Source organism: Papilio polytes, unplaced genomic scaffold (assembly GCF_000836215.1).
Source record: "Papilio polytes unplaced genomic scaffold, Ppol_1.0 DF821845.1, whole genome shotgun sequence".
NCBI lineage: Eukaryota > Metazoa > Arthropoda > Insecta > Lepidoptera > Papilionidae > Papilio > Papilio polytes.
Window position 1 is genome coordinate 3,950,552 of NW_013527359.1, and position 12,272 is coordinate 3,962,823.

Sequence of the window (12,272 nt, forward strand, 5' to 3'; positions counted from 1 at the left end):
AAAAAATATTCCCCAAAAAAACTATACACTAAAAGTAACTCTTTCAGTTTATTCTCCGTAAACAAAAACAGCACAACAGGTCTCAATATCCTGTATATGGACTTTGCATGTCTTCCTAACTAGTTACAAAATATTTTTCGTTTTTTTCAGGATATACTTATATAAATGATGAAAAGTTTAAAAAATTTGATTATAATGCCTATTTGACTATCGAAGAATTAAGAACTTATCAATATATGTATATATTTATTTTTGAGGTAAGCATTTATTTGTCACAATTCCTTTTCCTGCAGTATAGCTATAGACAATAGTTATGAGAAAATTTGAATTATTTTTTATTTACAAATCAATGTTTGTCGCCGTGTACAATGCTCTGAGAACGGCATTTTGATTCACTAAAAATAGAAGAAACAAAACAAAAGTTGTTTATAAAATAAATGTATGTATTTTTTAGTTTGTAATGCTTGCAATATTCATGCTGTCGAGGTTCATATTCGCAATTGACGTTGGGGAACTGGAGATGCCAAGAAAACGATCTCAACAACAGAGTGAAGCGAAAATTTTACAGGATATTGTTACTAAATAAACTTAAAATGCTAAATTAAATAATACATTCGTTATTTTTAGGTTGTATTTTATTTTACCAGCGTGCAACGAACCGCTCGTTGCGAATGTTATACTTCGTTACATTACAAAGCGTAACATTGGTTAGTGAGCATCTTCTTAAACATATTTATATAAACTTACTAGCTTTTGCACGTGACTTCGTCCGCGTGTAATAAAAAAAAAACAAAAGTATGTACTCTATATGTTTTTCCAGACTATTCTCTACACCTATGCCAAATTTCATTGAGATCCATTCAGCAGTTTCAGCTACAAACTCTAACAAACATCATTTCATAAATTTTCGCATATGTAATATTAGAAGTAAGATTGTATTTCATCCGACAAATTAATTGTGAAACAAAACATCTGATATTTCCATCATATATTATACAAGTTGGATTATTATTAGACAATTTACAAGAATTTAGTAGGACAGGCTTAATCTTCTATCTCTATTATTCAAATCCTCACCACCGCTACCTCAACGTTAAGGTGGCGAAAATTAAATACACGCAACATTGCACTGGTCTACCTTAGTCAAGGTAGATTCAGTACTAACGTTATACGTTTGAGTATGACAATTGTAAGTTAAAAATGTAGAAAGCCTTACAATTAAAAAACATGTATGTACTCGTAACAAATTTATTACAATTTTGCAAATTAAAAATAAAAAAAAACAATTAGTTGATTATAAATAAAAATAGATAATTGTTACAAAAACTATAAAACATACCCAAAAGTGAAATTGTAGGAACATTAAACATAGATAATAATGCAACAGTTAGTGCTGGATTACTGAATAAATGAACATTTACTGTTGCAAAATATATTATAGTGTGTCTAAATAATTTAGATTAGTTTGACACTTCATTTCAAATTTAGTAGGGATGGGTTGTGTAAAATCAGTCATGAATCTTATCGATTTTCGATTTTTATTCTTATAGAAGTTGGAATCGATAGATTTATAGTTATCACTTATGAATTTAAAAAAAAAACACTTTTCTCAAATTAATAATGAACATAACAAATAATGAGAGTAAACAAATGTTTACTACTACTACAACCGTACGTAATCGAATTGGATTCGATGGATCGATAATTATTTAAACCGAATATCGATAGTCCCAAATTGTTCGCTATGTGTGTAAGTTCGTCACTACGACACCTGTCTATTAAGTATGGCATTTGACTTCATAGAAATTGAATTCGATACTTCATATACGTCATTTATCAAACTAATCTATTTTACTTAGACAAACTATACACGATATCTTAGTGTATTGTTCTATACCACAATAAAATATGTCATGATGCTATTTCTAACATCTTTCTAATATTGCACACTTTTTCTCTCGGCTTACCAACCTTTTTACCTTGCGCAATTTCGTATTTGTCAATTTTTTCCCAACCTTCCCAATCTACTATTTGATGATTTGACAAGATTTTTTTAACCTCTTCAAATCCACCTTTAGGTGGATTTTTAAAGTCTTTAAAATCTTCACAGATCGCTTTAGCTACTAGGAATGCATTGCTCATTGTATGTAATATAACTCCTACCGGACCCGTCCCTAGCCATCCAGATACATAAAGCCTAGCCAAATCCTGTGGCGCATTATTTTCAATCACACGTCCTTTATCATTGGCAACAAATGCGTTAGAATCAAACACTATATCCTTATCAACCTTAACACTTTTATAACCTATACTTCTAAACACTAAACCACACTCTATAACTTCTTTTACGTCCGTAGCAACACATTTTTGATGTTCCAAATTGTCACCAACAACCTTGTTGCAAATCAATTCTATGCCACTTACGTTATTCGAATTGTTCTTCAAAAATTTACTAGGACTTCTAAAAAATATCGGCTTAAAATATTTATCCTTCGCTTCCCTACATTTACTAGTTTCATTCACAGATTTTAACATTAGTTCTGTCAATCTTTTTCTTGGACGATTAAGCGTTGCAACGGCATCCTCGACTCCAGCAAAGTCCTCTATTCTCCAAACAGTTACACAATTGGGGAGTTTTATCTGTTCCCTTAGTTCTTTGATCGTGAAAGCCACCTGCAATGGTCCTCTTCTACCGACCAAGTATAACTCATTTACTTTAGACTCTGCCAACGCGGTGAGAGCATGTTCTGTTATATCTGTTTTACGCAAAACATCTACAGGTGTCATCAGTATTCTCGCCACATCCAATGCAACGTTACCTTGGCCGAGAATTGCAGCCGTCGATACTGATAGATCTACCTTAAAATAAAGAAAAAAACATGTTTAACTAATATTATAAAAAAAACATCACCTTGGCCTTATTCTATTCACGTGAGGTCAAAACATTAGTTTTTATAAACGTTAATGTCAGCGCAGGCCTAGCACTGTATGTGCGGACTGGCATCTATACGTGATTATATTATGCCAGCGCTGATTTTGAATGCTATTGCCCTAATTTACGGACATTATGTAAACCAGGTATTACTTTTTGGCTTAATTTACAGCCGGACGATTGCCAGTCGCCATTCCTACTTGGTAGATTTAATTAATTATAGCTAAATAGTTAAGAGTGACATACAGAAATACAAAAAAAGGTAAACACTATAGTTATATAGGATGTTAGCAATCAAAATATATTATTACGAATAATTATTTTATTAATAAAAAGCCCTTCACTTGTGACACGCTTTAGGCTATATATTTCACGCTATTAAACTTAGGAAGTAAATGATTTGGAGTAAGTAACTTAGTCAGTTTATTTGAAATCACGGGCTGGTTTATTTACGAATAAAAAAGGCCATCATGCGGGAAAGGGGCAAAACTACAAGCTAAAAAGAAAGAAGCACGATAGCAAGCAATTTATAGATGAATGTTCAAAATATATTATCCAAAATGTAAGTCATTGAATAAACAGATTATATATAATTAGTAATCAACAAATTAATCTTAACTAATCATATCTACAAAACTCATATAACGGAACACACAATAAACTGTCCTAAAAATTCTGTGACAACAAAATTTTTACCAAAATTAACCTCAGTATCTCATTTGTAATTTATGTACAATACATATAGCGACATTGACTGTTTTTTTGCATTTTAATATGCAAGAAATCTCTTAATAAAATCATTCTTCTAGTAAAATCCATCATGTATTGATAAGATTTGATCTAAGGGGTAGACTGCTAATCTATATCTATCATTATTTCCATATATATATCTTTATTTACTTATTTTCTATCTAACACATTTTACAAATCATAGAAAAAAACAACAATAAATTGTATTATTATATAATATAAAAAATAATAAACAACCGACTGTGGAAATTTGATAACTCAAGAACAAAGTCAAGGCTGCAGATTTTTTTTATTGTTAAAGGTAGCATTGCATCTGCTTAAAGATATCTATGCAGTCACTTCAGAATTAAATTAGATGGTTACTTACTCTTTGCCACTTTTTACTATATGGTTATTACCTTCAAATCTGTGTCTCTCGGATGGCCATTGTACCAGCCAACAAAATTCCTAGCAGCCACTATATTATTTGCATCTTCATTATCAATACCCAATGTCTTGTCTTCTTCAGCACCATATGTCTATAAAAAATAATTAAGTCTAACTTAAATTAAAATAACGAAAAACACCCACTGTCTAAATGTAATAGTAGAATATAGTCAAAAACATCAAAAAAGTTATTGCAAGTGAGATTCAATCTTGGTTTTTTAATAATTTTTTTGATTATCACAACCACTGTAGGTGTTTTGTAGGTAATTACTTCAATGCCAATACATATACTACATAAAAACGAAACCAGATGTAAAAATTTTATGATTTGTATAAAACTATTAGAATATATTAATATTACTATGAGAGAGTGCATAATGAACACCATATATTAATCTGTTGGTTGGCACAGGAGTTAGAGGTCAATCAGAGGGCATGGTATGGTTGTTTTACTTTATACATTAGGCTAATAACTTACCAAAAGTACAGCATCATAATGTTGTCTCAGTTGTAACAAACTTATGTCTTTACCTAAGGTAATATTTCCGTAAAAGTTTACATTTGGCTTGTTTGCTACTTTTGTAAATTGATTGATCACATTTTTTACTTCAGGATGATCTGGTGCAACTCCAAAACTATAGACAAAACAATTATTAATTATTGATGAAGTACCTTGACAAAACAAAGTATCACACAAAAACCTTTGCTCTTAATTAATACTGCGTACTAAACAATGTTCTGACAATTCTTAATACCAACAGTGACAAATGAGTACAACCACTGGAATTCACCAAAATAGCAGTCGGAGAGAAACAGAAACAAACTACCCATGCCTCGCTATGTGAGATATTAACAATTTCTATGTAGGTAGTACACCATTTTTGACAATTGAATTTTAAAATCAAGGCCATATGAGATGTAATACATTCATAAAGTAATAAATACATACCGTACTAATCCGAAGGGAACCGGTAACTTTTCAAAGATATCAATATTGATATTAGTTAAATGTTTGCTTAAATGCATCGCCGCATAAAAGCCTGCTGGACCAGAGCCTACGACGCAAACACGAGGAAACATATTAGCAGCTGATGAATAAATACGTTTAATCATTTTTATATGCTTAGTAGGGAGCCGTCGAAACGATAATCTTGAGAATGTTACGACTGACTGTAACACAATATCAGTTCTAAACCAATCGCTCGGTATTTATTCATCACATAACAAAAACATCAAATCTACCATTTGAATAAATGCATAAAATTTACCAAAGCGTCGAATAAGAAACCACGGAATCGCTACTGATTCATAAAAAGATAAAAACTGAATCAGAAGAAATAATCCGAAACTTATCTGTTCTGTTTCTGTTTGATTTGATTTTAATCAAAGAGCATATAAGAGTCGGGGTTTCGCTAGCCGGATTTTAATTTACATTTTATATTTTGACATTCCCAGTAGTTTTGTTTTGACAATAGAAAAATATAGTGCCACAAGGACATTGATATTGTGGCATCTTTATGACATCGACAAGGGGGCGCCTACGAGCATTTAGGGTTCCCAGCAAGGTAGTATTTCCACATTTAAGGGATTTTTTCCTTTTTGAATACAAAAACGCAAATTGTAAAGAAATTACTTGTTCCTTATAAAGTAACTAGGAAATACTCTTGACTTTAGGAAGATGATTCGATATTTCAAGAAGCTTTGTAACTTATCTTGGGAATAATAGAAATCATAATGATTATTGTTGTTTACAATCAACGCACTGTACAAAATATGTGGTATGCCCAGTGGTTCGCACATTGTGTTATAAAATCATTAGTCAATTTCTTGTTATACTTCTCAGAGTACACAGTAATATTCTTATTACTTAAATATATATAGACATATATGTTAAAAAAAATATTTATTAGTTATGTAAGTATACATAATAGTTAATTTAATCACACAATTACGTATTGAAATAGAAAAAAATATTCATTTACATTTAAAAAAACAAGTACATCATAGAATAAAATCCTCGTAGATTTAATAATATGAAAGCGATGGTTCCCGTTGGACAAATCAGGGTAGAACTAAGGCGTCGGTCGCTGCAATTTGAAATAAATAGGTGATGAAACAACTAAAAAACTGGCCAAGACATTAAAGTTGAACTGACAATGTTATAGTGATACATAGTAGATCTTATGGTACCCAGCAATTTTATGAACTAAAAAAATGACAATGTCAAAATGTCAATGTCAAAAAGTTGCCACAAGCTCCTTGTGGCACTATACCACAAGTTTGCCTGTAGTCTTTTATAGGTTATAGATCTTATTAGCGTTTATCTTATTTTACCGTTGTTCTTGTATAAAAACTAATTAAAATGACGCGCACTGTTATAACTATTGGAGACTATATTGTTATCAAGAAGCAGAATTATAAGAAACTTCATAAATTTAACAAGGCAAATTCATGTGTAAACATTGGACGTGATAATGTAAATCTAAAAGGAATAGATGGTTGTGAATATTTTTCTATTTTTAGGATGTTAGCAAGAAATAAGAAGAATCGCGAATATGATTTAGAACTGAGTCCAGAAGCTATGGATCTAAAAAATGAAATCGATGTGAAAGAGTCAGGTACTGATAATAGAAACATATTTGATGATGGTCGATCGCAAAAGTTAACACCTGCAGAAATTAACGATTTAAGAAGTGATTCTAGTAGAGCATCTGATATAGTAGAAAGTCTTATAACTAATTCTAAAACATTTCATAATAAGACTGAATTTTCACAAGAAAAGTACTTAAGGAAAAAAGAGAAAAAATATTTTGAATACATACAAATTCTGCGACCCAATTTGAGGATGATAACTGAGATACTATATAAATTGGACCCAATCAAAATTCAAGGTATAAGAATAGATACATTATCACAAATCATTACATTATGTAATATTAGTTCTGAAGGTAACCATTTACTATATGATTCTGGTTCAAATGGTTTGTTAGCAGCAGCATTACTTAGTGCGATCGGAGAGCAAAGCAGTGGTAAACTAATTCATATGCATCCTGGAAATATGTCACAGAAATTAGCTTTACTGGGAATGAACTTTAGCATGGAACAAATGGATAGGTGTATTTCTGTAAATGTTTATTCTGCTTTGAGACAGTTCTATCAGGGATGTGACACCAATTGTAATGATGTTACTAACAATGAAAGTATTGATAGTAATGAATTAAAAAGAAAGGCTTTAAGAAATGTCAATGGTCATAAAAATAAAATAACTAAACATGAAGATGCTGCAGATGTTACAAACATTGAAGCAATCATGTCAGATGATAATAATGAAGACTATGAACCAAAAAAGCCGAAATGGCACTTTTTAAATATTACCGCATCAAAATTGTTATCAGAAAAGGCAGATTCTTTGATTATTGCTTGTAAAGAGGATCCACAAAATATTTTTAATGAATTATCAGGCTTTGTGAAACCAGGAAGACCATTTGTTGTATATTATAATGTTGCTGAGCCTTTGCAGAACTTGTATATGGGACTTAAATCAAAGGGTAATGTTGGCGCTCTGAAACTTACATGCAATTGGATGAGGAACTATCAGGTATGTAAAGATATTTTTTTGCACTTCACATTATTGTTGTGACCAGGCAGGCATCAAATATGCTTTAGAAAAATGACACTTGTTTTTTAAACTGATGATGCAAAGCAAACATAATGAATTTGAAATTCAGTATGATGTACTAATTTACATTGCAGTTAAATGTATGTGGAAAACATCAAATGAAAGGTTCTTTGTTAGATCCATATGTAAAAAATATTATTTTTAACTTGTTTGACATTTATTTTTGACCAACATCCCAAAAGAAGGAGGTACTCAATTCACCTGTATGTTTTTTTTATGTGTTGATTGTTAGATTTATTACTATACTTTCAATTGTAATTGTTATGGTAAAAATGTAGAAAGCCTTACATAGAAATATCACTGCCTATCTCGGCTGACACCAACATCAAAGTAATAATAATTGTACAATATAGACATGACAGCTACAATAAGGGAGGTTTACATATTCAAGGAATTATTTCATTACTTTTTAGTGTATTGTTGTTTTGAGACTATTTTATTTAAGTGTTTTTTGATTGGAAGTCGGTTTTGTTTTTTTATTATAATGTTAATTTTTTGTTCAATTTTCAATATGTTTGCGCCTTAGAAACTTGGACATCACAATATCAATGTTATTTAGAGACTATAAGGAACACATTGATATATTAAACTCACTAATAAAAAGCAACAAAATGCAACAATTTTTGTCAGTCCTTACTCCCATATAAAAAGTAATGATCTTTATTTTTCAAGTTATATTTAGTGCTTAGATATATAAGAAACTTAATTTTTTATAACAGCTTAAAACAAATTTATTTATTCCAGATACTACCAGAACGAACACATCCAGAAGTGACTATGGACAATGGAGGTGGATTTTTGTTAAGTGGATACATATTTAAATGATTATATATTTATAAAAAATTAATAAAACATGTTTTATACAAAGTTTTAATGCTTTCATTTGCTCAAATGCACATATATAAACTAAATGCATCATACAAATTAAGATCGACACAAATAGACCCCATTAATCTCAATAACTAATAAAAAATGAGTGAAGTTCAAAGAACCATTGTCTAGGTATAATGAATGTGTCATATTTTGTGTATAGAAAGTCCAACTAGCAGCGATACATTGTAATTCATGTTGCGTTTTCAACATGAATTGTGAGAAAGTCAAACACTGTGGAGTTCGCAATCTATTATCTATCTTTTTCTTTCCTGTATACTTGTTATGTCTTGTGTTCCCCCTCCTCGCAAAAATGAGGCGGATTTGTCAACATTCCAGCGGCCATTTTAATAATATTAGTGAATCACTGCATTTACTGTTGATTTCTATTATTTTTCGTTACTGTTAAGAGTGGTTGTTATTGAGTGTGGCAAAACTGATTTTTACTTTTTTAAACTACGACGTGATCTCAGTATACAGTTGAAACTTTTTACTAATTTCAGGTGACTAGTTAATTAAAAAAATATGATTATTCTCATTTCAATTAAAAAAAGTAATAAAACGGAGTGCTTCTTCTAGTATAACATAATTCAAAAGTTACGCACTCCTGCACTTTGGTATCGCTTCTCGTTGGACGTACTTTAGATAATAATTTACAATAAGCTAATAATTAACATATATAGCCCCTGGCAGTTCATGTAAAAAATTTCAACCCATTGTTTAAATCTATGGATACTGGGCATAATGGGTTGTTACATAGTATACTTATATTATACATCAATCTAAGTTACTTTATCTACTTACTGTCAAAGCGAAATCAAGCTTAGGAAAAACACTGAATTATTTCATTTCTAACATAAAAAGAAAATACATCTGGAATTGATTTTACAAACATGTGGTTAAATATTTTAGTCTTAGACGAAAAGAAAAATATATATAAAAGACTATCTATGTGTATATTTATTTGAATTTTATATTTCATACATATAAATGCTGAGGGTGTGTCATAAAAAATTTAAGTTAATTACATTTGGAAGCTATCTTGACATATAATTTGATATTTTCTAACTAAACAATACAAACTCATATGATTTCAATAATTCAATGTAAAGCTTACATAACCTGTATAGTTTCAAGTGAAGAGTCGAACTGTACGGTTTAAACTGGCGTGTGTAGACTGAGAACTGTACAGTTTAACTAACAGTTAAAACTTAGCCTACCCATATCAGTTTTTACTGTACAATTCGACTGTTTAGTTAAAACTGAAGGTGTATAGCAGACTTTTGATGTTATCTTATACATAATGATAAATAAGTTATACCATTTCGAACTCTCACATCACAAATTTACATTAAGCGTCTAAAAGCTGATGTTAATACTAAAGTAGCTGTAACAATTGTTATATGTATTTGTAATCACATTTAAAGTTGAACAAATTTTATGACAATAATAATGTTATATTCGAGAAATTTAGACTCTTCCAGATGTAGCGACTGTCAACATCAATGATGTGTTAAAAGACATTTCAACATACAATTGCAAACACTGCTTACGTTAAGCCCACTACACGTAGTTTTAACTGTATGCTTTGACTGCAGAAAACTGTAGGAGTGTAGGGGCTTAAGATTTGTAAAAAAAATATAAATGCGAGATCATTTATTGTCAAATTTAAATTACATTAACAGGCAAGTATACCTAGTTTCGATCAAACGCCTATATTAATCGAGCAAGTCAAATTCCATACACATGACGGCCATTGTGATTTTGTGATAAATATTAATAAAGCAAATTGATATAAAATAAGGTCCGCTTTCACTACTTTACTCGTAATTGAATAGTTGAGCTGTGCAGTTTAACTTACGTGTGTAGGGTAAATTTTAACTGTCAGTTAAATTGCAAAGTTCTTAGGTTTCCTACACACATATGCAAACCAAATTTAACTGAACAATTCAATTAAAATTGTAAGTGTGTAGCAAGCTCAAGGTTAATGTTTAAATAAGTGTTTTATCAAACATATTTTGAATGTTACTTTAGTGTTATTTAGTTTGTATTGGAACACAAAATAAAATTATTGCTTCAAATCCATTGTTGGAGGCTATTTATCAACCAAAGTATTGAAATAGTTTCCAGATGTGAATGGTAATTTCAATAATCAATATGTTAATGTGTGGAATATTCTAACTGAAATATAAAGACAACTTCTGCTAAACAGGAATGTTACAAAAATAATGAAGCGCTCAATCACAATACTAAGGTTTCCGCGATTACCCTAATTAAGCATAATCTGTTGTAATATAAAATAATTAAATACATTTCATATTAATTATGTTACAGCAACTTAAAAATAAAATATTTTTTTAAATACAATATAATTTTTTTACCCTATATCTATGTAAATTAAATTATAATCAGGAAATACTACATTCCAGGGACTATAAAATAGGTATACATTTGATGTTTTGAACAATCAGCACTTCATAATGTATTCAATGTATATGTACAATTATTTTGATTGCCAAAATAAATGTAACAGTCCAATCCAATGGAAATGAGAAATTTTATTTATTTACTACTGATCGCCCGCGACTTTATAAGCGAAGTATGAAAATTAAAAGTTCCGTCAAAATAGATCCAGCCATTCCGAAAATTACCTGAAACAAACGCGGCCTTGCGGGCAAACATTTTATTACTTCTTTTCTTTTTCGTTACCAAACGCTTTATAAATTATGTTTAAGGAATATGTTTTTTTAATATCACATAGACATTCCAAATAGATTATAATTATTTACACTCTGACCATGTCATTTAGTGTCTATGGGTTTGTTCTGGAAAGTATGTTTAAAAATTTAAAAAACAGACCTGTCTTGTAAATGTAAAATTGTTTACACAGGTCTGTTATAATTTCTCATTTCAATTGAACTCCAGAGTATCAAGCTTTAGCTAAAATATTCTTTGTAATAATAACAAAAAACAGCATAATAAATTAATACACTAAATTGTAAACCGTTTAATGTGTATTAAAACTAAATCTTAACTAAACGGCTTTTATCAGTATGAGGCGACTCTGAATTTAATATAAATTTTTGATGTTTTTTTTTGTCGTTTTTGTATTTTTTTTTAATAATTTTATTAATTTTTATGCTTGCACACTACATTTAAATTCATTCTAAATTTTTCTGAAATATTCAGGGCCCTTGTATTATTTATTTACACAATGCTTGTATGAACTTTTTTAAACATGTTTTCAACATTTTCTATGCAAATAGCTGAAATATCTCCGTTGTCTTACAACAGGGAGAATGTCTCATCAAAATAATACTTAAACAGCCACCATCTTATATTTTGTCACGCACCTTAATTAAAAACTATTTTAGTAATTATAGTGACGAAATGGATGAAAGTAAAACAAGCGAGTTAACTGCACCTTCAAATAAATTTGATAAACTGAACAAAGGCCAAAATTCTATGACATAATTGTTATTTTAATCATAAATTAGAGAATAACTTTGGTATTGGTGTAGTTGTAAAGGTATACCGAGCTGTGGAGGCAGTGTAATGCAGATTGCACTGAAGCATTTGGTGCCCGGGCCTCAGACGTCAGGACGTCAGAACGTC

General features: G+C 30.2%; 3 protein-coding genes across 7 annotated transcripts in view; 2 read left to right on the forward strand and 1 right to left on the reverse strand.

The window, feature by feature from the left end:
• Window positions 1-626, forward strand: part of LOC106107908 (anoctamin-9-like) — a 19,467-nt gene extending 18,841 nt beyond the window's left edge. For both annotated transcript variants that reach the window (XM_013288922.1, XM_013288923.1), the window contains 2 exons: window positions 151-257; window positions 455-626. In XM_013288922.1, coding sequence (XP_013144376.1) covers window positions 151-257; window positions 455-586 — 239 coding nt within the window. In that variant the 3' untranslated portion in view covers window positions 587-626. The remainder of the gene's footprint in view (window positions 1-150; window positions 258-454) is intronic.
• Window positions 627-1,670: 1,044 nt separating this feature from the next.
• On the reverse strand, window positions 1,671-5,588 carry LOC106107913 (NADPH:adrenodoxin oxidoreductase, mitochondrial). Of its 3 annotated transcripts, none has more exons than XM_013288942.1 (5): window positions 5,377-5,588; window positions 5,058-5,278; window positions 4,587-4,743; window positions 4,081-4,200; window positions 1,671-2,859 (listed from the first exon to the last, which is right to left on the reverse strand). In XM_013288942.1, the coding sequence occupies exons 2-5, from the start codon at window positions 5,219-5,221 to the stop codon at window positions 1,912-1,914; spliced, it is 1,389 nt and encodes a 462-aa protein (XP_013144396.1). In that variant the 5' UTR covers window positions 5,222-5,278; window positions 5,377-5,588; the 3' UTR covers window positions 1,671-1,911. The 3 variants fall into 3 exon arrangements, with proteins under 3 accessions (XP_013144396.1, XP_013144397.1, XP_013144395.1); XM_013288943.1 differs by having other exon boundaries at window positions 5,058-5,163; window positions 5,377-5,587; XM_013288941.1 differs by having other exon boundaries at window positions 5,058-5,587.
• A 746-nt stretch (window positions 5,589-6,334) lies between these two features.
• Window positions 6,335-8,844, forward strand: LOC106108128 (tRNA (adenine(58)-N(1))-methyltransferase non-catalytic subunit TRM6). Of its 2 annotated transcripts, XM_013289218.1 has the most exons (3): window positions 6,467-6,551; window positions 6,632-7,706; window positions 8,532-8,844. In XM_013289218.1, the coding sequence occupies exons 2-3, from the start codon at window positions 6,633-6,635 to the stop codon at window positions 8,610-8,612; spliced, it is 1,155 nt and encodes a 384-aa protein (XP_013144672.1). In that variant the 5' UTR covers window positions 6,467-6,551; window position 6,632; the 3' UTR covers window positions 8,613-8,844. The 2 variants fall into 2 exon arrangements, with proteins under 2 accessions (XP_013144671.1, XP_013144672.1); XM_013289217.1 differs by having other exon boundaries at window positions 6,335-7,706.
• The last annotated feature ends 3,428 nt before the right edge of the window (window positions 8,845-12,272 follow it).

Bases quoted from the DNA above. Each gene is read 5' to 3' on its own strand.
- LOC106107913 (XM_013288942.1), bottom strand. From the start codon at position 5,221: ATGATTAAACGTATTTATTCATCAGCTGCTAATATGTTTCCTCGTGTT. The intron at 4,744-5,057 runs GTATGTATTTAT...TTTTGTCTATAG, and splicing joins GTTCCCTTCGGATTAGTACG to TTTTGGAGTTGCACCAGATC. The intron at 2,860-4,080 runs GTAATAACCATA...CTTTATTTTAAG, and splicing joins CGAGAGACACAGATTTGAAG to GTAGATCTATCAGTATCGAC.
- LOC106108128 (XM_013289217.1), top strand. From the start codon at position 6,471: ATGACGCGCACTGTTATAACTATTGGAGACTATATTGTTATCAAGAAG. The intron at 7,707-8,531 runs GTATGTAAAGAT...TATTTATTCCAG, and splicing joins ATTGGATGAGGAACTATCAG to ATACTACCAGAACGAACACA.